Source organism: Symsagittifera roscoffensis, chromosome 1, assembly GCF_963678635.1.
Source record: "Symsagittifera roscoffensis chromosome 1, txSymRosc1.1, whole genome shotgun sequence".
NCBI classification, from domain to species: Eukaryota; Metazoa; Xenacoelomorpha; order Acoela; family Convolutidae; genus Symsagittifera; species Symsagittifera roscoffensis.
Genome location: NC_087062.1, coordinates 90,037,422 through 90,064,573, shown reverse-complemented (window position 1 = coordinate 90,064,573; position 27,152 = coordinate 90,037,422). Strand labels below are relative to the sequence as shown.

General features: G+C 33.5%; 1 protein-coding gene across 1 annotated transcript; it reads left to right on the top strand.

Annotated features, from left to right (window-relative positions):
• Positions 1-550: 550 nt before the first annotated feature.
• On the top strand, positions 551-10,961 carry LOC134840563 (uncharacterized). Its single transcript, XM_063856472.1, has 3 exons — positions 551-790; positions 8,148-8,361; positions 10,926-10,961. The coding sequence occupies exons 1-3, from the start codon at positions 576-578 to the stop codon at positions 10,959-10,961; spliced, it is 465 nt and encodes a 154-aa protein (XP_063712542.1). The 5' UTR covers positions 551-575.
• The last annotated feature ends 16,191 nt before the right edge of the window (positions 10,962-27,152 follow it).

Genomic DNA, 27,152 nt, shown 5'->3' with positions numbered 1-27,152 from the left:
AGTGAGGAGTGTTTCTTTTATAATCAACGCTTCAAAATGCCAAGTCATGAGCGTATTTTCTTTCAATTTCAAAAACACAGTTCTCTATGTGAAGTCATTGAAGCTAGGGGCGTAGTTCTGTGACTCTAGCTACTTGGACTAGAGGGAGTGTGCAGCGGTTCTCAGAGTCGGCTTCTATTCGTAGATGGATTGTGTTGAGCTGTAGATAGCACTAGCCCGCGCACCCCATTTTATTTAAGACGAAAATCTAAAACTTAATTTTATCTTCATTTTAGTGCGCCAAATTGTTTTCTTAAGTTTTATTATGAAGAGGGCAATAAGAATGGGAAAGAATGAATGGTCGTTTTTTGTGAAACTGAAACGTTTCCGATGATTGATTTATTTTCTTTTGTTGCTTTTTGAATGTTCAGCCATTTACAGCAAACGAAGCATTCAATCTCATCCGGTCAATTCAGCCACCGATATTTTTGAAACTCTGAAATTTGATGTCGTTTCCGAATAAAAGGTGTGTGCTTTCGTATGTGATTTCCTCACTATTGAAAATCTGGATGATAAAAGAGAACTGCGTTGTTCAAATGTTTGAATGTGCTTCGATATCCGTTATTTTCTTACTGGTGTCTCTAGGAGTGTTCGGCTCTCTCTCCATTCTCACCATCATCTTCATGTGTCCAGACATCCGCAACCGGAAGACCTTCATTGCGACCAGCACCAGCTTCCACGAGCTCATCTACGCCACTGTGATTGTGATCTGTGTCGTCATCACCGAAATCGAACAGTCCAATTACCACTGGTAGATAGACTAATAAATTCAAATCCATCACTGCGTGGTAAGATAGAACAGAATAAACAGCCAAAAATATGCTGCTGAGTTCGTAATTGTTTTAAAATGCCAATGAACGTGGTGATATTTTTATATCTCGCGATAATATTTTTTCAGGAAAAAAATCAACATTTTCAAGAAACATTTTCAATTTCTAGTATAGAAAAATGAGTTTAGTTTCCAGAATTCTCAGTGGAACAAAAACATCTACTTATTGATCCAGTTTTCTCAAATTGGGTTTATTTTATCAAACAAGTTCCACAATTGCTCTAGAAATTCAAAGAGATCTAAGGTTATTGTTTTGAATTCGAAAATTGAAGTTTTTTCAAAGTAGCAAGTCAAAGTCTTTGTTTCCTTACTCGCATTGACAATTCTCCATCTGCGTGTTGGCTATGTTTTGTTATAATGCCCAGTAGCAGATTTAGGAAGAGGACTCGGAGGAATGCCACCCCATCCCCTCAGGGATTCGACCCCCTGCCGACCCAAAGGTATCCATTTTCTGTTGACTGCCCCTTAAACTTTTCTAAAGGCGCCAATATGTACTATTTTGGCGCATATATATAATAGTTTTGAGGGAGGATCGCGCAGCAAAAACACGCTATTTTTTGTCAAAATTTTCCAAAAAAAAAACCAAAAAACAATTTTTGTGCCTGTTTTTCCAGAAATGTGCTTGTGGGGCAGAAAATTTGTTACAAATCATTTTATAGTGATTTGGATTGCTCAGAAAATCAATTTGGTCGACCTATGAAAGCCCCCCTCCCTTCATGAAATTCATAGATCCGCCCCTGAATATGTCTGCCGGCATTAGTTCTTATATTGAATTATTTGCACAATTTTCTGGCACATCTGTTATAATTATGTGCCCGTGTTATTTCAATTAAAACAGCATCCCTCCTGTTGATTTGGAAACTTCAATCATAAATGTTTAGAGCAAAATTGGTTCTAAGCTTCAGTTTTGAAACTCTGCCGCCTCGTCTTAAAAGCCCTAAGCTCTGGTCTGCCTTTCGCTAGTTTTTTAAACTACAATGTTTCTTTTTCATAAGTTTTCCTATACAGAACTTTCAGTAACGAAAAACTAATCAGTTGAAACTGATAAGAATTTTCAAACTTCCACTTACTGGCCAGTTCAATCACACTATTGCGAAGTAGTAGTAACTCGAAATTACCGTGCAGCAGCGGTGCCACTTAACCTCTATTGATGATACGTAACTCTGATGCTCATTGAGTTATTTTTAGGTGTAACTCATAGAGTAATTTCGGATAGGGTACACCGTCTGCTCGTCACGCTATCTTATTTTCGGCCGGATAGATTCGTGCAACTTCTTAGTCTAATACCGATCCTAATCTTACTCTTATATCTACTAGTCTCAGGGTGCTTAACTAGTCTCTGCTAGGCTCAATAGGTCTAGAGTATACTGGCTCAGTGCGATTGCTAAAGTTCTCTTGGAGAGGTAACTAATTTCTGAGTTAAATTCAAATCTCTTTGGTGCCGAAATTACAAGTAATTTCAGCACTTACAAGAAAGTGGGTTGTTAGTTAGATGGATCGTGATTGGTAAATATTAAATATTTTATAGAGATAAAATATCCTTTTTTATAACCAAATAATAAATATAGTTTGTATCTGGTTCCACCCATCCGGGGCTTACAGAGTTTTGAATCTTAGATCTTCTATCTGTAATGAAGGATGGATGTTGGTCCTTGTTGTTTGACGAGCATCATTTCCTGTTTTGTTTTTGTTCTTGAAGAAGAAAGCTCCAAGAAGCTGGAGTCATCGATAGGAAGTGGTTAGTTATCGTTTGACAAAGACTATGACTGTCAATGAAATCAATCTGATTTCAAGTTGGTTTGCTATGATCGTCTGTTCTTGATTGGTTGTGGAGAACTGTGTTTCGATCTGGTTTGGGAATGGCGTGAAGATCGTGTTTGGAGGGGATGACTGTAACTCGGATCTGTACGTATACTTGAACATCGAGATGGTCATTGGTCTGATTCAATAAAGTCCTTTTCTGCGAAGTCAAGTCGTACTCTAAATCCTTTATGAGCTGTGATTGTGAGCGGCATCTCACTTGTATTTAGCCATCCTGTAGGTTGAGTGTGATGGGTTCGTCTAGTCTTTGGATGCTCGTTCTTGTCGTTGTTCGTGATCTATGTACTGCATATTATAATTTACATTTTATAAAACTTTGTTAGTTCTTATTTTTTAGTTATGATTTTGATTAATTGTTTTCGCAAAAGCGTTTTAGTTTTAGTTCAGTTATTTTTAAGTGTTACTCACACTTGAGTACCTCTTGTCAAAAATAGTGATGTAGTCACAAAGCGTGGATGTAGCACGGAGGGTTAAGCCGGCTGAAGAGCAAGCTCAGGACGACCTCTCTGGTGGGTTAGGCCAGGAAGGGGAGTATGATTTCGTGCTGGTTTTTAAGGGGTCCTGTTTTGTGTTAACTTTTGTGTTATATTTTTTTTGTTTTCCTTTTGTTTCGTTGGTTGTGTCCTTTTCTCAAAAATCAAATTGTTTGTGGTTTGGGTTTGTCTTGCGACTTTTTGGTGTTTTATTGTTTCTTTTTTAGACTTGGTAATAGACTTCAAAAAAAAATTTATCCAGTTTTAAGCTGGTTCAATCCGGTTTGGGTACCGTGGGTTTTCTTTTCTTAATCATGCTGTTAGTTTATGGTTTATGGTGTTTAGTAAGCTGCGTTGTTAGTTTGGTTTTTATATAATTCCATTCCAACCGGGTTAAAGGAAAAGTGGAAACTTGTAATTGCTTGTTTGAGTGCAAACTTAAAACTTGAATTCATTATTTTAAGCAATTCTTCGTGGGCGAGCTGTGCGATTGTGGATAGAATTTCTGTGCGTTTAAACAGAAGTTATAGAAAAGGTTAGTACTGCTTTTCATTCGTATGAATTTTTACTGCTTTTAAGGTGATATTTTACTGTTTTTCGGGTTAAAAGGTAATTTATTTGCATCGTATTTTAAATTTACTATATTGGGGGAATAATTTAGAAATGAATTTACTACTTTGAATTAACTTTTACTGCAACATTTAGTGCTGTTGGTTTAATAGAGTTTAAAATGGAAAACAGAGTTTATATTTTTATTTGTCTTTTCTTCTTTTGAAGGTGATCGTGATGTGAAGGCTAAAGAGAATACGAATTACTGATAAAAATAGTTAGTTCGATTTTGAAATAGTTAGTTTGAAAATTATTAAATTCATAAATACCTTTAGTCATCTGGGAAAAAGCCGTGTGGGAAAATGTCGTGACTAGCGTCTGAGGTAGTTTGTAGTTTTGCTAGTATGCGTATTATGTTTTTAGTTTGAAACAGTGGCCAAAGCAATTGCAGTGCTTTGATGGTTTTTATTTCTTCGGTGCCTACTGCAAATTCATGAGGTTTGTTCTGGATTAGATTATAAACTTTATGATTATATTTAGTATTATGGATGAATTCTAAAAAGGGTACTTCGATGGGTTGAATATATTCATGCGGAATGATCAGAGATTGGAATTCTTCGTCATTGAAGTTCTTCGTGAGGGGACAAAAAATATACAATTGAGTGATGGGATCATAATTTCGGAGGATGCCTTGGAAGTTAGTCTTTTTAATGCAATACGTGAAGTTTAGAAAAAATGGTGAGCTGTATTTGAAATTAATGAACTGAAATCTGTTGTGGGGTTGGCGTGATGATGTGTGTAAATGAAAATGATTTTGGATAAAGCGATAGTAAGTATAAGTATGTGTTTGCTTAGTTCTCAACATGATGTCGTGTGTGCGGTGTAAATCGCGTTCTTTTGGTGTCAGGAAGTGAAAGGTTAGTGAAAATGTTTGAAATTTTTTGTGAAATGATTCATATGCTTGGATGTCTGATAGTGCTTCTGAAATAATCTGATCATGCTTTTTTATCTAGTATGTTAAGTGTGATTATGTATGATGATTTAATAAAAAACTTTTCTGTGATTTGTGGATTTGCAAATTTATCGTCATCAAGAAATTGGTTTTGATTAGATCTGATGATCGTAATATTCAATTGAATAGTCGTCAGCGCGTGGTGCAGTGAATGTTTTTAGTAAATTTTTAATATCGTACGTATGTAAATTGTCGTGGAGTGAGTGCTGTGGTTCATGTGAATAATTCGTCTTTATTCCTTTCAATATCGATAGTGTTGTTATAGAGTGGTAGCGTAAGGGGATTAGTGAAATTATAATAAGCTGTCCAATAAAGTGTGGGTTTTAATACATATTCATCTACAAAATGACGTGGTTCAGGGTTACAGTCAGATTGATTTAGTGTATATTGGGGAAATAAAGGTAGGGTTATTTGAAGGTAGAGTTAATGATGGAGTATAATCTGAAATTGGTGTGGGTGTTGGTGGATTTGATGATGTTATTGTTGATGATAATTGGTGAATAGTGAGGGTGTGGGGAGATAGCAATTGTTGTTGGAGTGTTATGAAATTATCTAGTTCTTCAGAAAGTTGGATATTATCAGGGGAGTTGTTGGTGGAGCGTTCATTATTGAATGGGGAGTATGTTGGGGTTACTTGAGAAGGAGTGTAGCGAGATGTATGTTGGCTGTGGGATTGTATAGGTCGGAAAGGGGGTTTTGAGAAGGTTGTTGTTATTTGTGATTTATAGGATAATGGGAATAATTTCACATCTGTTGACCATTCAGTATATCGTGTATCATTTCCATTAATGATGCATCTGAGGTATTCTTGTAGTGAACGGTTCATACCTTCGACTAATCCATTTGTCCAAGGTGCATGAGATGTACGTGGTTTATGTTTGATATTATATAGGTGGCATAATGTGATGATTTCGTTGTTAATGAATTCTGTGCCGTTATCTGTGACTAGTATTTCTGGTAGTCCGAATTTAGCTATCCAATGTTCGTAAAGTGTTGTGTATGCGTAGTAAGCATTACAATGTGGTACTGGGTTGAGTGCTACGTAGTGTGTAAAGGCATCAACAATTACCATAATATAAGAATTTCCTTCGGAGGATGGTGAAATTGGTCCTTTTGTGTCGAATGAAATTCTATGATTGAAATATAGACTTTGTCCTTTAAAATCTTGTTTTGTTGCTATTTGTTTTTGATTTGGATAAGGTTTATTTAATTGACATATTATGCAATCGTTGCATAATACTTTAATCCAATTTGGTGCATTTGGGAAGTAAAAATTTTGTGTAAAATTTGAATATGTCTTTTCTGATCCTGAGTGTCCTCTTGTATGTTGTGTATGGGATATATCAAATGCTATCAGCATCATGCTGAGAAGGAGGCAGGGTTTTTTAAAATCGGGTGTTTGATATTCTAAAAGGTCTGTGATTTCATTAATAGTTGTATTATTGTATTTTCTAAAGTGTCGGAGGAGTGTTTTATTTCCTAATATTGTTGTATCAGCTTTTGTTGGTTTTGTTTTATACTTGTGGCATGATTTGAGTTGGCGAATCACGGGATCAAAGTTTTGATATTTCTGTAATAACTGTAGTGTAATTTTTTCTGTTGGTGGTAGAAAAATATTTTCAACTTCTATTTTTGATAAAGGAATTGTGTCGAGTGGGGCATGAAGATTAAAAACTTGATTTATCGTGTATTTTGAATTATTTATTGGTGGTCCTGATAAATTTATTTTATCAGTTAAATTTTATTTTTCTATCAATGGAAAGGTGTCTTTTTTGTGTGGTTGTTGTTTGATTGTTTTTTGTTGAGTATTATTTTTTATCCAATGTGAATAGGGTATTGGTTTGAATGTGGATGTTCCTAATAGGTCTACTTCATAGTGGTTATTTTGATAATCTAAATAAAGTGGGAAATGTTGTAAGTTATTTATTTGTGACTGATCTATATCAGTTTTTACTGCATATTTGCATTCCAATCTGGGTGATGTTTCATTTTTTGCAAGATAGAATTTAATATTTTGTGGTATTTCAACTGTAGTTTTTCGTGTAAGTAGTTCAGGTGGTGTATTTCTACTTAATGTATCAGGTAGTGCAAGATTTTTTCCTGCTGTCCAAACTATATGTTAGTTTGGAATTTCATTAAAATTAATTGAAATCTATAAACTCTATGGTTTGGGGTTGATTTCTGTGTAAAATTTTTTTTTATAGGTTTATGATCTGTAAATAGGACTGTTGGATGTTTAGATCCAAGTATTAGAAATTCATATTCGGTAAGTGTGTATATTATAGCTGTGCATTCTCTCATGAGAGTAGAGAGTCGTAGTTCAGCTTGTGTAAATAAGCGAGAATTTGCTGATATAAGATTCATTTTGTTTGTTCCACTGTGTGATTGTAGTAATGCTGCGCCGATGCCGAAGTTTGAAGCCTCACTGGTCGCACCAGATGAGTTATTTTTAGGTGTAACTCATAGAGTAATTTCGGATAGGGTACACCGTCTGCTCGTCACGCTATCTTATTTTCGGCCGGATAGGTTCGTGATACTTCTTAGTCTAATACCGTTTCTAATCTTGCTCTTATATCTACTAGTCTCAGGGTGTTTAACTAGTCTCTGCTAGGCTCAATAGATCTAGAGTATACTGGCTTATTGCGATTGCTAAAGTTCTCTTGGAGAGGTAACTAATTTTTAAGTTAAATTCAAATCTCTCTGGTGCTGAAATTACAAGTAATTTCAGCACTTACAAATAAGTGGGTTGTTAGTTAGATGGATCGTGATGGTTAATATTAAATATTTTATAGAGATAAAATATCCAATTTATAACCAAATAATAAATATAGTTTATATCTGGTTCCATCATGAACAATACCTGGCAAAAACAAAATAGCTTTTGGACGTTATTGTTCATCTGTTAGCCCAATTATAATTATACGATCGGTTTGTTAACTCAATACAACTTTTAGTTCTGTTGAATACTAATTTTATGAATTAGAATAGCTTAGTAAGTATCTTTAGAACACACTTTCCTTTAACCTTCCTTTCTGAGTAGTCTAACTGTGACCTTTTACAAGAATTCTGTAGATGGCGCCGTCAAACAAGAAAAAGTTACGCGACTAAAACTTTTTTTTGAATCACATGATCAACGAAATACCTCACATAGATTTTTTATTAAAATGAATAAAAGTAGCTTTAAAATGATTTAAAAAGCTGTTTATTCATTTCTCCATTAAAGAATTCTAATATTATTTTTGACATCTACTCAGGCCAACTTGGCTGACAAAGCAAATAATATATAAAAAAACTCCAGCGAATTTTGTTAATTAATTTATGAAAAATTATACGTGATGGGATTATGCTGCATGGCATGTATAAAAAATGATACGTCACAGCCACGTGCCGTCGCAACTCCTCATTTAGTCGAATCTATGCTCAGGTTCTTCCCATGCCGAGTGCGGTACCTGTTGGTGGCTGGCAGCTGTGACTTGTTTCACGTGACCATCATGGCCCTGGACAGGTACTACTTCATGAACAGTCCCCTCAGCTACGAGTTCAAGGCCCCCTCCTGGATAGAGTTCGGACTACCCTGCACCTGGGTCAGCTCTTACATCGTACTGGCATACATGGCCGAGGGCACCTGCAAATTTGAGGCCAGTCAACTCGAAAATATTATAACTATCTTAAACATCATACTTAGCATGCTGTTCGTCGTAAATATTGCTAGCCTGTTAATCATAGATTGTTCCGCCGTTCTTTGTAGTTAAACGAGCATTGATTTTGGTTGTTGTTAGGGAAAACAATTTCTGCAACAAAATGAGATGAAGTGCGGTATCATTATAAAGGTTTTCAACCTTATTTTGAACAAAGTTCTTCAAATATCAAAAAATGTGTCTTGATCCAGAAAAACAGTTTGAAAATTGTGATCAAAAACGTTTTCAGCGTTCTGCGTAACTTAACCTCCTTAATATTTTCCAATCCCCTTTGTACCAAAAAAAGAAAGAAAACGTTTTAACTTCTTTTTTTTCAACAATTATAGTGGTTGAAACATTGAGTTAATGTTTAAACCGCTGATTCGTCGCTTTTGCACCGTTTCTTTGGGGAAGGACCAAAATCCAAACTGTTCCTTTGTTTACCTAAAACTCCAATTGTGTTATTATTTAGCATTACATTGAGTTAAGACCGATGTGGTTAACTCATAGAGTAATTTCGGATAGGGTACACCGTCTGCTCGTCACGCTATCTTATTTTCGGCCGGATAGATTCGTGCAACTTCTTAGTCTAATACCGATCCTAATCTTACTCTTATACTTACTAGTCTCAGGGTGTTTAACTAGTCTCTGCTAGGCTCAATAGATCTAGGGTATACTGGTTTGTTGCGGTTGCTGAAGTTCTCTCGGAGAGACAACTAATTTCTAAGTTAAATTCAAATCTCTCTGGTGCTGAAATTACAAGTAATTTCAGCACTTACAAATAAGTGGGTTGTTAGTTAGATGGATCATGATTGGTTAATATTAAATACTTTACAGTGGTAAAATATCTAAATTATCCAATCATAAAATATAGTTTAGATCAGGTTCCACCCATCCGGGTTTTACAGAGTTTTTTAGAATTATCTTTCTGCAATTCAAGGATGGATGATGAACGTTGGTATTGGGCGAACATCGTATCTTCGTGTACCTTCTTGTGACAACGACTGTGTTTCCCAACGAAATCAATCTGATTTCAAAATGGTTTGCTATGACGGGTTTTTCTGTATTATGTAGAGAACTTGTTTTGTGTTCAGCCGCGTCTGGGAATGGCGTGGAGATTGTGCGTGGAGGGGATGCCTTGTAACTCGGATCTGTACGTATACTTGAACATCGAGGTGGTCATTGGTCTAGTTCAATGAAGTCCTTTTCTGCGAAGTCAAGTCGTACTCTAAATCTTTTGAGTTGTGATTGTGGACGGCATTTTGGTTGTGGTTGGCCATACTTTTTCGAGTGTAGTGGGATCACTTTGTCTTTGGATGTTCGTCTTTGTTGTTGTATGCTGATCTATATACTGCAAAGTATGTTTTACATTTTATAAAATTTTTATTAGTTCAATATTTTAATTATGAATTTGATTAGTTGTTTTCACAAAAGCTTTTTGTTTTAGTTCGGTTATTTTGAAGAGTTACTCACCCTTGAGTACCTCTTATTAAAAATAGGAGTGTGGTCACAAAGCGTGGATGTAGCGCGGTGGGTTAGGCCGGCTATAGAGCATGCTCAGGACGTCCTCTCTGGTGGGTTAGGCCAGGAGTGGGAGTATGATTTCGTGCGGTTTCTGTGAGAGGTCCTGTTATGTGATAACGTTTTATGTTGAGCTTATGGTGGTCTTTCTTATGTTCCGTTGGTTGTGTCCTTTTTTCAAAAATCAAATTGTTTTTGTTATGGGTTTGTCTTTCGACTTTTTTGTGTTTTATTATTTCTTTCTTAGACTTTATAATAGTCTTCAAAAGAATAAATTATCCAGTTTTAAACTGGGTTAATCCGGTTTGGGTACCGTTGGTTTTCTTTTCTTAGTCATGCTGTTATTTTATGATTTGTGGTGTTTAGTAAGCTGCGTTGGTTAGTTTGGTTTAGTATATAATTCCTTTCCAACCGGGTTAAAGGAAAGTTTGAAACTTGTTATTGTATGTTAGAGTGTTGAGTGTGAAAACTTGAAACTAAAATTCATTATTTAAACAATTCTTCGTGGGCGAGCTGTGCGAGTTTGGATAGAATTTTTGTGCGAGTGAATGAAAATATCAAAAGGTTAGTACTGCATTTTTACTTTATCAATTTACTACATAGAATTTTAATTTTACTGCTAGTTTTGGGGAAAAGTTAAGTTACAAATTTTCATTATTATGAAATTTACTGCTTTTGGGAAAACAATTTATAAATTAATTTACTTCATTTGATATAAATTTTATCAGATTATTTTGTGGAGAATATTAATGAAGTTTAGAATAAATTTAACAAGTTTTTATTTTGTTTTTCTTGTTTTTTGTAAATGATCGTGGTATGAAGACTAAAAAACTAAAAGAAACATGAGTAAAGAATGGTTAGTATTTATTTTAAATTTATTAGTGAAGAATATGTATAAATTATACTTACCTGTTAGTCGTCGGGGAAAAAACCGTGGGGGAAGATGTCGTGTATTATTTCTGAATTTGTTACTATTTTTGCTAGTATGCGAATGATGTTTTTAGTTTGAAGCAGTGGCCAAAGCAATTGAAGTGCTTTAATAGTTTTTAGTTCTTCAGTGCCAACTGCAAACTCATAAGGTGTGTTTTGAATGAGGTTATATAATTTGTGATTGTATTTAGTATTGTGGATGAATTCTAATATTGGGATTTCTATAGGTTGGATAAATTCATGTGGGATAAGGAAGGGTCTGGATTCTTCTGCGTTAAAGGTCTTCGTGATGGGACAAAATATATACATTTGTGTTATTGGGTCATAGTTGCTGAGGATGCCGTGGAGGTTAGTGTCTTTTATGCAATATGTGAAATTTAGAAAAAATGGCGAAGTGTACTTTGAATTAAGAAACTGAAAACGGTGGTGTGGTTGTCTTGATGGAGTGTGGAGATCAAAATGATTTTGTATGAAGCGATAATACGTATATGTGTGGGTTTGTTTAGTGCGTAACATAATGACGTGTGAGCAGTGCAAATCGCGTTCATGTGGTTCAAGGAAGTGGAAGGTTAGTGAAAATAATTGAAATTTTTCTTTAAAACTTTCATAAGCTTGCATGTCAGTTAGTGCTTCAGAGATGATGTGATCAAATTTGCGATCAAATATATTGAGTGTAAATACATATGGTGTTTTGATGAAAAATTTTTCTGTTAGTTGTGGGTTAGCGAAGCGGTCGTCATCTAAAAATTGGTCTTGGTTAGGTCGGATGATATTATGATCGTAATATTCTAGCGTAAATTCGTTAGCTCGGGGTGCAGTGTATGTTTTTAGTGATTTTTTATATCCTATATAAGTAAATTGTCTGTGTGTTAATGGTGTGGTGAGTCGATATAGCATATCTTGATTTCTTTCTATATCGATGTGAGTATTAGATAAAGGTAGGCAAAGGGGATTAGTAAAATGATAATATGATGTCCAATGAAGTGTAGGCATTAAAACATGTTCATCTACAAAACTACGTGTGTCGTTAGTGTCGTTAGGGGTGTTTAAAGTATATTGTGGAAATGAAGGTAAGGTGATTGCTAGAAAATCTTTCGTGTTAGTGTGATGTGGATGATTAATATATTCACGGGCTGTTCCTGGTTTGGTTGGGAATGGATGGTTTGCGAATTTTCTTTTAAAAGTGCGATAAGCTCTATTAGTGCTTTTTGATGATTCGGTGGAAGTGAATGATTGTGCTAATGATGCAGAATAAGCTGAAGAGGGTGTAGGGGCAGGTGGGTTTGAGGATTCTATTGTGGAAGAAATCTGATTTATAGTGAGGGTGTTAGGGTGTATTAGCTGTTGTTGTAGGGTTATAAAATTATCAAGTTCTTGGGAGATTTGGGGAGTATCGGGAGAATTAGATGATCGGTCGGAATGAAATGGAGAATAGGTTGGGGTTACTTGTGAAGCGTAAGAGGGGGTAGAAACGGACGGGAGTGGATTATTTGTTGGGATTGGTCGAAAAGGAGGCTTTGAAAAAACTGAGGAGTTGGTTTGAAAATTATTGGATGGAGATGGTTCGGAGTCTGCAAATTCGTCAGGGGTTTCTATATTCGGATTATTTAGTTGTGAAATGGAGTATAAAACTGAAATATTGGAATTAGTGTCTGAATTCATGCTTGATGTTATATTACTATTTGGAAAATCGGGTGGTGGGAAAGCAAAAAGTGGAATTATTGTAATTGGAGTGTTGAGGTTGGTTGGGTGGGAATTTGAGCGGTCTAGGGATCCAAGTTGTCGGCTCATCGTGGGCTAAAAAAATTATTATTTTGAGACTGAAAAGCGGTGGTATGGGGTTGTTCTATAATTTGTTCATATGTATTTTCATCTTGTGAATGATGTGTCATTATGTGTTGTATGGGACTTTGCGATATGTTTGGTCTAAAATTTGGGTTATGTGTTATTGCTAAGTTTCGGAAATTTCGTGGGACTAATGATAATGGATGGTTATTTGGTAGGGGTGGCAACTGTGGTGCTGTAGGTGTTACTTCTATATTATTATGTTCCTCGTCGTACGTGTTCTGTCTTGTCGCTATTTTTGTGTTATATTCTTTTATTTGTGCGTCTAAAAGGATTTTGTTTATTGATGATGAAAAAATTCCAAAAAATCCTGCAAATAGTATGCGTGCTACACTTGCTTGTCTATTTACTTGTGTGTGTATAGCGCATGTATTATAGATTCCTTTTAGTAGTGAGAAAAGAAATCCTATAAAGTTAAACATTGCGTATAAAATAGTCAATTTTTCTAAGATGTAGTAGGGCCATCCTAGAAAATCGAGAATTTCATTTTTTAAAGTAACAAAGCTAATAACATTTATAGGTGAATTATTTTGTGGTCTGTATTTTTCACCGTTTAGATATATATAATCTTTAATGTCTTTAAAATATCCGCTATAATCTTGTGTGTAGATGTCTGCAAATCCTGCGGTTTCGGCAAGTTTGCGTAAGTTTTGGTCAATTGATTGTCTTTGTATAGTGTCCATTTGTGTTAATAATTCCTGGAATTGTTGTGTTCTAATGTGATGTTGGATATCAGATTTTGAATATATTCCAATTGATTGTAAATCTATATTTGGGTTTCGAGCAATAGCTCTAATGCTTTCGGGTGAAAATTTTTTGAGTGATTGCATTAATGTGGGGTATGGAGTAAGAAGATAATATTTATCTTCATCAGGATTCAATTGTACTACATTGTGGCTATTTTTTGATCCACATGGGACTGCGGTATCCCAAAAATATGTTCGTCTTGAGAGTGTGTCAACAAAATGTACTTTATTTTTATAAAAGATAGGGATTATTTTATAGCATCTTTTATCTTCAAAAACATATAGTGGTGATACTTTTTTGGTACAAGTATAAAACCATAAAATGTTTCCTTCGTAGTCTAAAAAATTTGATCTATTTCCTGATAGTAATTATCCTGCGTAGGGTATTTTTAATACTGCTAGTGCAAGTGATTGTAGGATTTGTGTTCGTTCTAATTCGCATAGTTGGTGAAGTGTTTCTAATTCAGAGATTTACATTTCCTAAAAAATTCGGCTAATTGTGTAGTCTAGTTTCATATCTAAGTGAATATCGTAGTGGATATTACCAAAATAAAAATTATTCATTAGTGATAGTTCTTGTAGACGTGTGCTTTGAGTGTCACGTGGCTTTAGATGTCCACCAGGTTGACCATTACTTTTTGAAAATTGACTGGTATATATGATGTTCCTTCGTTTAGAGGATGACTTGTGGCATAAGGGTCAATTTTTACTTTTCCAGTGGTCATGTCGAAACCTTTTTCGTATTCAACTAAGATTTCAGAATATTGTGTTTTGTGAGGTGGATTTCTGTATTTGCATGCTAGTTCTGTTTCTTGATATATTTGAAAACGGGTTAATTTTTTTTCTATATTATGGATGTTTCGAAAATCATTACTTCGTTTTCGTGATGGATTTACTTGTTCATATGGGATTGATTGTATGAAATTTTTTTCGTGAAATTTTATCATTCGAGCGTGTATTTTTGCTACTTGAAATGTTGTACATGTATCTTCGGAAAACCAAACAATTGTTGCTTGTGTTCGTGTTGTAGGGTCACAATAACCTTGATCGTTTTTACAGGGTAATCTAATTCCTTGATAGATTATTGTGTTGTCAGATAAATCTCGTGTGAGTTGAATTTTTTCGAGGTGTATTTTCCAATCGAAAAACATTATTTCTTGATATCCTTTAATTTTTGTGTCTGCTTTGCAGTTCGATGGGTTATTTATACCAATGTGTGGTATCCAGTGTTTATCGTGTATATCATAAGTTAATCTTCCGTGTGCGCCGTTGTATGGGTATTTTTCATCTAGTTTTATATGTCCTTGATATCTTTCAAGTTCTGCTTGATGTACAGAATCTGAAAAAAAACTTGGAAATATACTAATTTTCTGTCGGTGTTTTTATTTCTTGTGATATTTAGTCTTAGTAACTCGTTTTTACAATCTTCGGGATTGAGATGAAAAAGTCGCTCGATATTACTTTGGTAGAATGATTCGTGGTCAAGTCGGTTTTTATTTCCATTTGAGACTTGTGAACAATGTACTTTCTTTTCGGAAAATGTTGCTGTGATTTTATATCCTATAACTGTTGTTGCTCGGGCTTTTGAATAGAGTGTCGCTACTACATTTGTAGTTTCTATAGCTTGTGGTTCTGTTTCGCATTGTGATACTTGGTTTATTGCATATTTGTGTAGTGTTTTTTGTTCATTTTCTTCACAATCGTAATGTGTTACTAATAGGTCTTGGGGTCCTGTGCGAGGAGAAGGATTTATGTTCTGATCGGAGATTATTAGAAAAAGGAGTTGGAGAAAAATCAATGTTTTTAGAATATACATGTGTATGATAATCCTGAGTACGGGTTATAAAATGTGATGTAACCAATTGTTTTCTTGGTATGTCTGTCGTATTTATATATTACTTCAGTTGTTATAAAAGGCGGTGGTAGCGATTGAGCGGTTATATTTGGTGGATTTAATGGATAAGGATGTTGAGCAATGTTGTTTAGTTTAACCGTGATTTCGAATTTTAATTGTAGGCTATTTTGTTGGAGTATTTGGATGTTATGGTCACGATTGTCTTCGTGGATATCTTGTCTATATTGTAATCTATTAAGTGCCCAGTTGTGGAGTCGGTAATTTTCTGGGTGTTGTCCAAATAATGGTGGAGGTGCTGTGAATGTATTCCAGTCTAATCTTAAAGGGATATTTGTTGATGATTGTTCTCGATATCTAGCGTCGAGGTTATTTGGGAAATTTAAAGGAAAATGCGTCGGTGAAAACTGGCTTATTGATGGTGTTGATGGTAGTGATAATGTTTCTGGTAGTGATTATGATGTTGTTGTATCTGTAGAAATATCTATTGGATCATTTATTAAATTTGGTTCACCTTGTGTGAAAGATTGCGTTGTCCAATATGGTAGTCGTGATGTTTGGTTTGGGGGGTTAAAGGGGTTTTCACGTATTTGTTCAGATGTTGGTGTTGAACCTAAGTAATCTGAAAGTAGAGTTGAGGTGCTACGTTGTGAAAGAAGTGTAGGGGTTTCCGGTAATATGCCAATTGGGTTTTCCGGAGTACTTGGTGATGGGGATTGGGGTATATCAAAATGAACTCGGGGGGTTTGAAAGTTTCTATTTCGTCGTGGATGTATGATTTGTCTATTTATTTCAACTGCATTTTGGTTTTGGCTAATATTTCGAATTCTACTTAATTCTTGTGGTAGTGTCGGGTATAAGTTATATGTTGGTTCACTCAGAGGTGCCTGTCGCTGAACTGGTTCTAGTGGTTCAGATTAGCGAGCGTGTCGTTCTTCAAAGGTATATGGGTTATCCTGGAAAGAAATTCGTGTAGATGTTTGGGGGTTTTGGGTGGTTGTAGGTGGTGTCGGGTTTTCTTGGGATGTTTTCGGTGAAGACTGACTGTGTGATTGTTGGTTAGCAATTTTTGAGGGTTTTTTGATTGATTTCTTTTAGTGAAAAAATTTATGTTTATTATAGTATTCTTCAAGAAAAAGAATTAAAAGGATTGTTGCTAATGCGAATGTTATGACTGCTTTCTTTATACATTTGCATATTGTCAATATGAGGGATGTTAAGAATATTATGAAAATTACAAATAGTAAAAAAATATCTATTCTACTAAAAATGGTTCGTATCATTTAAATAGATTTTGGGTTTTCGTACCTGTGTATATGGTCAATGGCTTTGGAAAGTTGGAAGTATATTTCGAATAGGGAATAGAAAATTAAACAAATATTACAAAAACTGATTAAGATTAATACAAAAGCTTCAAAAGTATCAAAAAGAAATATGAATAAAATTTTAAATATTGTTAAAAAGTTTATTAAAATGTTGAGAATTATGTTGACTGATCGAGAGAAGAGCATTTAAGAAATGGCTCTTGATCGAACATTTTTTGTTGTTTGGGGCGATTTTTAAGTGTGGTCGAGTTATTTATTGGTTTTTTGACAAGTGGGTTGAGATTTGTGAAAAAGTGTTGGAGGCTAATTTTATGGTATTCGGGAAGTCTTCTTTTACTTTATTTTTATTTGTCAAGTTATCTGGTTTATTTTTGAGGTCTTTGTACTTTAGGCTAATTTAATATGGTTGTTCTTTTACTTAAGGCTAATTTAAAGTTTTTGTTTGGGGGGTTTTGAGGTCTGAGTTGGGAAAATATTGTTGATCTTTGCGTTTTTAGATAAGGGAGGGTTATGACATTATGGTGGTATTTGTTTTAGTTGTCAAGTTTGAGAAGCTTGCTTATTTTTGACCTGGAGGTTGTAAAGTTATAGTTATAGATATGCCTGAAGTGTAATATCTTTCGTCTAATTGGTTTGTGTTAGATTTAGAGAAGTTGACGGATTGGATGAATCTTATTGGCTAATTTTGAACTAAATTTGCTGTGTGATTGTCAGCATGTTATTTTGAAAAAATGAAAGTTCAAAATGTTTCAGAGGTGCAAAAATTATTTATTTTAAAATTAAAGCTGTTTTTGAAATTCAACTTTTTTAAATATTTTAGATTGTGGGATGAATGTTTTCTATCATTTTTCTACTTTTCCTTTCTTTTTGAGGTATATTTTGATCTAGCTTTTTTGTATTGTTTTTGGTTGTAGTTTGTTTTCTATTTTGTTTTTCAAGGTGAATGTCGTTTTGTTTATTTATTTCGTTTTCCGTATGTAGGTGATTTTGAATAACTTTTAAACTTGTGAAAGAATATAATTGAGTTAGTTCGCGTAGTGCGTATTCTTTTGGGTAGTAAGGCAATAGATTGTTTCTATGTTGAACAATTTCTTTTTGGTCTGAATCGGTGATTTTATATGTTACGTCGGTGGGTTTGGCGATTATTTGGTATGGTCCTTTACGAAGGGGTTGTAATTTTTTAGAAATTACTTTTTGTGTATTAAAATTTGGTATTAAGACAAAGGTTCCAATTTTTAAATCGGAGGCTCGTGTAAAACGTGAATTGATTTGTTCGTTAATGTTTTGTCTTTGTAGCAATTTTTTTGTTACTTTTTGATAAATTTCGTTGTGTTTTTTATCTCTATTTAAAATCCAATCGGTATGTGTACCGGAGGCTAATTTTAGGATTTGTGGGTGATGAAAATGATCTTCATCATGTGTGTGTAAAGGTAGGTTATAACAAATTGAGTCTTTATTCGGTTGACAATGACCTTGTGCATTTTTATGAGAGTTTGCTGTAAACATAATTGGTTTACGTGGCTTTTGACTAAAAACCATTTCATATGGTGACATTCCTAGAGTTGTCGTGATTTGTGAATTATATGCTAAGGGAAATAGTTTTACATCTGCTGACCATTCGGTGTATCTTGTATCATTTCCGTTTATGATACATCTAAGATATTCTTGTAGTGAACGGTTCATACCTTCGACTAAACCGTTAGTCCAAGGTGCATGAGATGTACGTGGTTTGTGCTTAATGTTATATAAATGACATAGTGTGATGATTTCCTTATTTATGAATTCTGTACCGTTGTCTGTAACTAGAATTTCGGGTAATCCGAACTTGGCTATCCAGTGTTCGTAAAGTTTTGTGTAAGCATAGTAAGCGTTACAATGTGGTACTGGGTTGAGTGCTACATAGTGTGTAAAAGCGTCAACAATTACCATAATGTATGAATTTCCTTCAGAGGATGGTGAAATTGGTCCTTTTGTGTCAAATGATATACGGTGGTTAAAATATAAACTGTGTCCTTTAAAATCTTGTTTTTGTGCTATTTGTTGTTGATTTGGGTAAGGTTTATTTAGCTGACATACTATACAATCATTGCATAGTACTTTTATCCAAATTGGTGCATTTGGGAAAGAGAAATTTTGTATAAATTTTGAATATTTTTTCTCTGATCCAGAGTGTCCTTTAATGTTTTGTGTATGTGAAACGTTAAAAGCTATGAGAATCATACTTAAAGGGAGACAGGGAACTGTAGACTCATTTAATTGATATTCTAGAAGGTCTGTGTTTTCATTAATTGTTGTTCTTTTAAATTTTCGAAAATATCGGAGGAGTGTTTTATTTCCTAAAATTGTGGTATCTGCCTTTACGGGTTTAGTTTTGTATTTGTGCCATGATTTTAGTTGTCTAATTACTGAGTCAAGATTTTGATTTTGTTTCAAGGTATTAATTGTAATTTTATCTGTTGAAGGGAGAAAAATGTTTTCAATTTCTAATTTAGATAAAGGAATTGTGTCAAGTGGGTCATGGAGGTCAAAAACTTGATTTATTGTATATTTTGAATCATTCGTTTGTGGTCCTGATAAATTTATTTTATCGGTTAAATTTTCTTTTTCAATTAATGGAAAAAGATCTTTTTTATGCGAGTGTTGCTTTACTCGTTTCTGTTGGGTGTTATTTGTTATCCATTGTGAGTATGGAATTGGTTTGAAAGTTGATGATCCAAGTAGATCAACTTCGTAGTGGTTATCTTGGCAATCTAAGTAAAGTGGGAAGTGTTGGAGATTATTTATTTGTGAATGTTCAATGTCAGTTTTTACTGCATATTTGCATTCTAATCGGGGTGATGTTTCATCTTTTGCAAGGTAAAAATTTATATTTTGTGGTATTTCAACTGTAGTTTTTCGTGTAAGTAATTCAGGTGGTGTATTTCGGCTTAATGTATCTGGTAATGCGAGATTTTTTCCTGCTGTCCAAACTATATGTAAGTTTGGAAATTTCATTAGTATTAATTGAAATCTATAAACTCGGTGATTTGGATTTGACTTCTGTGTAAAGAGAAAAATGATTGGTTTATGATCTGTGAATAGAACTGTTGGATGTTTTGATCCAAGTATTAGAAATTCATATTCTGTAAGTGTATAAATGATAGCTGTACATTCTCTCATTAGAGTTGAGAGTCGTAGCTCTGCTTGAGTGAATAATCGGGAATTTGCTGATATAAGGTTCATTTTATTTGTACCGTTGTTTGATTGTAATAATGCTGCGCCGATGCCAAAATTGGAAGCATCGCACATTGCATAAAATGGTTGATTTGGGTCTGGAATTGTGTTTGAAATTTGTTCAGTTAAAAGTTTTGTAACTTCTTCAAATCGTGTTTGATGTTAAGTATTCCATTCAAAATTATTTTGTTGTCTTAGGATATTATAAAATGGTCTGAAATATAATTGCATTTTATAAACGTATTTGCTTAAGAAGTTTAACATTCCAAGGAATTCTTGGATTTTCTTTTTGTTTGTTGGTGGTTGAAGTTTTTGAATAGCATCAATTCGTGACTTCAATGGAGTGATTGTGTTTCTTTCTATGTTATGTCCTAAAAATTTAACTCTTGTTAAGAAGAAGTGAGATTTGTCGGGGGCGGCCTTCAGATTTTCGTTCTGAAGTATTTTATGATAGTGTTCTAAAACTGTAAACATTTCTTCTTTTGTCTGTGATTGCATAAAAACATCGTCTAAATAGGTGATTGCGTTTTTCTTAAGTATTAGTGGTCTAAAAATTTTGCTCATAAAAGCTGAAAATGCTGCTGGTCCTATGGATATTCCATAGAATAGGCGGTTGAATTCGTATTGTTGATTTCCAATAACAAATTGTGTTAAACGTCGTGATTGTTCATCTAGTGGCATTTGATTGTATGCACTATTCATGTCTGCGGTTGTAAAGTATTTTCCGTTTATTTTTGTTAAATAACTTGTATTGGTTCAATAGGCCAATTGCATTTTGATTCGTCTATTAGTGAATTGAGATATCTAGCGTCTAAGACTATTTTTAATGATTCTCCTTTTGCTAGGATAATAACAGGGTTAATAAATGTGTTACCTTTTGGTTGTTCTTCTTTGTTTACCGGTGAGATAATTTTGTATTGTTCTAAAATATCAAGTAATCTATTTACTTTGTCGTGTAAATGAATTGGTACTTTACTAGCTCTTTGTTTCTTGAATACTGCGTCAGGTTTTAACGGGAGATGTCGTGATGAACTGATTTTTCCAACATCAAATTTTGATGTTGCATAGACTGATGAATATTTTATTAGCTGTTTAGCTAATTTATCAAATTCGTCTTGTGTTATTTGTGAATGTTGGAAGTTAAACATTGTTAAAAACTTTTGTTGATGTTCTGTATAGTTGGTTATGTTGAATATAGGTTTGAAATATGGGGTTTTTGTGAAATAGTCTGTATTTCTTTTTTCATTATTTATTATGTTATTGATGGATATTTCTTCGTTAAGAATTGTGGATTGACAAATATCTAATAATTGGAGTATATTATTTAGGCGGTATGCTTTTTCATGTATGGGTGATATTGTAGCGTTTGTTTTGCAATATCCTAAAAGTCCTAAGGGTAATGTTACTTTGTATGGTGTATTGTTATATATATATGCAACGAAATGGTGTCTGAATTCGTATTTTTCAAATATTTTATCGATGAGATCGTGATTTTGAAAAACTTATTGATAGGTTTGAATTCAAAGTCTGACATGAAGAGTTGTTGTTTATTTTGATTTTTATCATATTGGTGAACTTGTTTTATTGAAAAGTTATATATATCTCCTGATAGTGGTTTCAAGTGTTTCCGTTTTTGGTTATAAATTGGGTAAAATTTTGAAAAGAATGGTGGTTGTTTATTTAATCTTTGAAAAAATGTTAGAGCTGTATTTTTTGTTTTTGTATATTTATCTTTGATTAGTATTTTACTATTCAATATGTTGATTGTTGGTATATATTTCGAGATAAATGGTATGCCAATGATATTGTGTTTAAAATCCGTGATATGAATTATCTGTTTAAATGGTTTGTTTAGAATTTTGTTTTGTTCCATTGTTCTTGTGGGAAGAAGGAATAATTGAACTTTTCCATAATTTATTAGTGTTGATCCTTGTGCTGTTGCTAGTTTACTAGAGGTTGCAAGAGGCGTTAATTTTGGGTGTAATGTTTTGATTTCATTCCATGTGGGAATGTTAATTATGTTTGATTCTGCTCCTGAATCAATTAAAAAATCAATTTCAAGGTCTGGTGGTTGAAATTCCTTGTTTCTTGGACTTTCTAAAAGAAATGGTATTGTCCAAATTTTTTCTTTGGGTTGTTCTTTTTGTATATTTTGGTAAATGTGATTCGTATTTAAGCTTTTTATTTTGTCATTTTCGTTGGGTTTACTTACCGTGTTAATTTCGTTTATGTCTTGTGCAGTTTGTGTAGAATTGATGGGTTCAATGTAATAATTGTGAAGAAGTTCCAACTGATTTTCATATATATGTGATGTAAAAGGTTGTTCATAAATAATAGGTTTGTAGTCGTTTTTGACTGCTATCATATTGATGGAAATGGTATTTTCTGTATCACTTTCTGTGTCTGATGATTCACAGTTTATTTGATTTAATTGTAGTTCGTTATTTCCTGTGTCATCGATTCCTGGGGGGTCTGATGTTGTTTCTTCATTTGATTGTACCTGATTAATTTGTCTCTGATGTTTTGGTGTACTATCTCTGTGTCGATGTTTAGAATCATCATAATGGTTATTATTTCTGATATTTCTATATCGATTATTATAACTTGAATTTCGATTTTACGAATTATTCCGTGATCTGTTTTGATAATTATTGTTTGATCTGTGATAGTTTGATCTGTTATATGAGTTATTTCTCGATCGGTTGTTCGTGTAATTCTGATTTCGATTGTTCGAATAACTTCTATTTCTATTATGTGAATAGTTTCTGTTTCTGTTATATGATGAGTTTCGTGATTGATTATTGGAATAGTGTTTATTCCTTGGGTTTGATTGCGAACTGGATCTAGAAACAAATTGTGTTGCATTGGAATTTGATCTTGAATAGTTATTTTGACTATTTAATCGATTATATTTATTTTGTGAATAATTCTGTGTATTTCTTCGTTCTGGTGATCTTCCTCTATAACTTGAGTTATATGGTGATTGATTCCTTGTTTAACTGGTGTTGTTCGGAAGTGGTTTTCCTGAACTGTTGTTACTGTATATGTTTTTGTTTGGTAAATTTTGATCTTTCTTCATATATTGATAGAATGATTTGTTTGGTTCTCTATGTTTTTGAGGTTTGTTCTGGTTATCTTGTTGTTTTTGTCTACATTCAGAGATACTATGTCCGTATCGTCGGCAATAATTACACCATTTTTTGAAAGATGGTTTACCTTTAAAATTTGGGTGTTTTTCATAAATATTTAGTATTTCAGTGATTTTTTCAACTAGATCTGTATCTGATTCCTGTATGTTACTGATGTGCGTAGTGTTTGTTTCGATTCGTTTAACATACTGTAGTTTTAGATTTTCTGTTTCTTCGAGTTTCATTGTGATTTCCGCTTGTTCTAGTTTGTCTACTAGTTTTCGAAAATCTAAATCTGGCTCTCGAATTGAGGAAGGATGAGATGCTCTCTTTTTTATTGCTATTTTCCTTAATTGAGGTGTTAAGGTCATCATTAAAATTTCTGTCATTTTTGTGTTTTTATAGTCATGTGTATTTAATGAATATGCTTTTCGAACTAGTGTTTCGATGCGTACTGCTAATTGTTTGATGATTTCATTTGGTAATCTGCGAATTTCATTACATAAAACTCTTTGGTGTTGTTTATTTCTTTCGGAGTCAAACATTTTTGAAAATTCTTGTGTAAATCTTTTCCAATCTGATTTTATTTCTATAGGTAATACTGAAAACCATTTTTGGGCTGCGCCATCTAAGGTTGTTTGTATCAACGCTGTGCGTCGATGTATCCAATTTTGATGTAATGGTGTATTAATTGGTTCAGGTCCTATATTTAAAATTAAACTTGCTGTTACTGCATTTAAATAATCTTCTACACAATATTCAGGATCTGTTCCTGTGAAAACCATTAGTGGTTTATTTCATGTTATTGAGGATCCACCCATAAGGTATGGATTCATTGTCATTTGTAGTGATTCTGCGGCATTTGGCATTTGTGAAAAATTTGAAAGTTGATTCTTTGTTATTTCGTGTTGTTGAAGATAATATGGGAGTGGTATTTGAGTTGGTTGATACGAGTGTGTGATCGTTGGATTTTGTGGTTGAATTGGTTGAAAAGATTGTGTATTAGTTGGATTTTGCATTTGTATTGGTTGTTGATTTCGTGTTGCTGTTGGATTTTGTGAAAAAATTCTATTATATGTATAAGGTTTTTGTGCTCCTTGTCCGCGATATTCTTGGGTATACGGTGCAAAAATATCTGGTTGTAAATAATCGTCATCAGGTGATAAGTAATCCGTATGATGAGTCGCTTGCTTTTTATTTTTATTTTGTTGAAAAAATGGGTAATTTTCACTGCGATCCTGTGGGGGATGTGAATTAGTTTCAAAATTTACTGAGTTGGCTGTTGTCATTGGGTTATTCCAATGATGGGAACTTATATGATTATTATCAGGTTTTCGTGGGGGATAATTTGTTTTTGACGAATGTGCGTAGTTATAATTGTGTTCTGCAAAAGTTTTTCTTGTGAACGTTCTTCGTGTTTTTGACGGTATTGTCGTAGGTCTATATGTTTGATAATCCATATGTGAATATTTTGGAGCAACCGAAGGTTTAACGGTTGATTGTAAGGTTACTTGTGCCGTTGAAGTGTTTGTATTTTCTGGTGTTGTTAAATTTGGACGTATTGGTGAAATACTTTGTTGTGTAGTTGTTGTTGTTTGGACGATTTCTTCATTTATGAAGTGTGATGGTGTTTGAATATCTTGTTGTGTAAGATTTCTAGTTCCATTAAGGTTTTCATTGTGTATGACGGTCGAATTTAAACTATTATTTTGTGTATCAGGTAAAAATGTATTGTAGTTGAATGGTGTTGCATCAATGGTCAGTGGTACTACTTTCACATAATCTCTTTGATAAGATATTGTACTTATTGCTTGACTTGAGATTGATTGTGGGATATTTATAAATGCATGATGAGACCATTCAGGGTTCCAAACGTAATCTGACTGTTCTGTGATGGCAGTATCATCGTTTGGATTTTGAGGTCTAAAATTTTTTCTTGCTTGTGAAATTAAGTCTATATTATGTGTTGATCTATATTTTTGTAAATCATGTTTTGTGTGTTGTGAAACATCGTCTTTAGTGAAATTTTCTTTGATTATATGTAGAAAAGTTGAAAATAATGTAATTTCATTTCGTACTTTTATATGTTTGGATGTCTCAGTTGGTGAGATACTTTGAATTTCTGTTTTTTCTAATATTGAAATGTAGCTATATATTATTGCAAAGACTTCGTTAGTGAATATAGAATTTGCTCTTTGTGAGTTATGGTATTGTATGCTTTTAATATATTCTAAGAATACTTTTGAAAATTCTAATTCAAGATCGTCTGTTTGAATTACATATTTGCGATGATTCGGATTTGGTGTGCTGAATTCTATGGTGTAGATTCCGTATTGTTGTGTTAAATTACATATATCTTTCAGATAATGTTAAATAATTTGTCTTTTGATTTTTACATCTGGGAATTCTGCTTTGCATGGACTGATTCCGGGTTCAAACAAATTTAGGAGTAAATTCTTGCAAAATATATGCTGCCCTCTATCATTGGGTGCATCTACGAGGAAGGGGTAAACTTCTTCGTCATCTGGACTTTCGTCACTTTGAGTGTGGCTGTGGCTCATTTTTTTGTTTAATGACTGTTAATATATAACTATCGATGTGCCTAATTGGTTGATTCCAATTATACAAGTGTACTGGTTTGTGTTTATATTGTTTTTTTATTCTTCTTTTTCCTCTTTTTGATGAATTTGAAGTTGTTTCTGAGTCGGAAAAATATAATTGATCGTGGATAGGACAATTTTTGTCAATCGATTCTTTTAATTTATAGAGTTCATCTAAATTGCTGGCTTCTGATTCTGAAAATGCGTTTCTATTTTTTGAAAATCTTTTTCGTGTGATTTGTCTTTGTTTGTTTATTATTTTTCTTTTAATTGTTAGTCGTTTTGTTCTAATATATCCAACTGTTTGTGTATGAGGTGTGATTACAAGGTCGTATTTTTTGTTATCTATTTCGCAATTGTGTAAGACGATCGTTTGTTTATTTCCTAGATTTTTGAATGACATAAGGTTTAGGATGAGGGATGCAAAAAGTTGTTAGATGATGTCTACTTTTCTTAAACTGTTAGTCCTTACGATTTTTTGGTTAGCCTAACCTGGGTCTTTTTGTTCAGGGTTGGAGAGAAAATTATATCGATTCCGAAGAATGATTTTTTACTTTCTAGTGGCTAGTATAAGCTAAGGTGTTAACTTACTTGATCTTACTTAGGGGTAGTGATTGTGTTCAAGGGTTGGAGAATAGTAAATCGATCCACAAGGTTCAGGTATAATTAGAACGCGAGTAGTTCGTTAGATACTAATTTAAACTTACTAAGTCTAAGATTTATCCTGGGTCTGGTAAGAGGAGGGTTCAAGTGAAGGATGAATAACCGAAGTTCTTCACTGTTTATCCTAATTTGAATGGTTAGTTTTGTTGAAAAATTTCTATTAGTCTTGGGTTTTTTGGAAGGGTTGGATAGTGAATCGACGTTTGAGGTCGTTAGACACTTGCTAAGTGGGTAGGGGAGAACAAAATTGTTCTTTTTGATCCAAGGATTGGCCTTGATGATCAAGTTTTAAATTTAGTGAAATAGAAAATTAATTAAGATCCAAGGATAAGCCTTGATGATCTGATTATAAAATTAAGTGAATTTAAGTTTTAAAATGGTTTAAATTTATTTAAGAAAAAGATTTAGTTTTTTAATGATATTAGTGAGCTTATGATTGCTGTTATGTTTAGGTGGTGAAGCTGGGACAACAAATGATTTTATGATTACTAACAATTTATTGTCATTCTACTAATTTTTGTTTTTCTTTTCAATAAATATTTTCCAAACATGTTTTATATAAGACTGCAGAATTTAAGAAAACGATCTGAGATCTTTTTATCAATCGTTATTGTATATTAATAATTTTGTTTAGCGCCTGTAATGATCATGAAGTTTTGACTTCAAAATTTTATGTTTGCAAATGAAAATCTAAATTCATTGCTAATAGGATTCTAAATATAAAAGTTTGTGTTGGCTTTTGCCGTACAATCATATAACTATATGGTAAGTTTCTACTTTGTCGTATGTCGTCTCTTGTTCGAGGTCTTCTTGCGATTCCGGGTAGTTCTGCTATCGTTCGGAATATCGGCTCTGATCTATTGAGTCGTAGAGACATTTCGATTAAATTAACGTCGTATAACATTTTAAAAATGTTTTGTCTAAATTCT

Excerpts from the sequence above, each read along its gene's own strand:
- LOC134840563 (XM_063856472.1), top strand. The coding sequence starts at position 576 with ATGTTTGAATGTGCTTCGATATCCGTTATTTTCTTACTGGTGTCTCTA. Across the intron at positions 791-8,147 it reads GAACAGTCCAATTACCACTG|GTTCTTCCCATGCCGAGTGC; the intron begins GTAGATAGACTA and ends ATCTATGCTCAG. Across the intron at positions 8,362-10,925 it reads AGGGCACCTGCAAATTTGAG|TTTGAAGCAGTGGCCAAAGC; the intron begins GCCAGTCAACTC and ends TGATGTTTTTAG.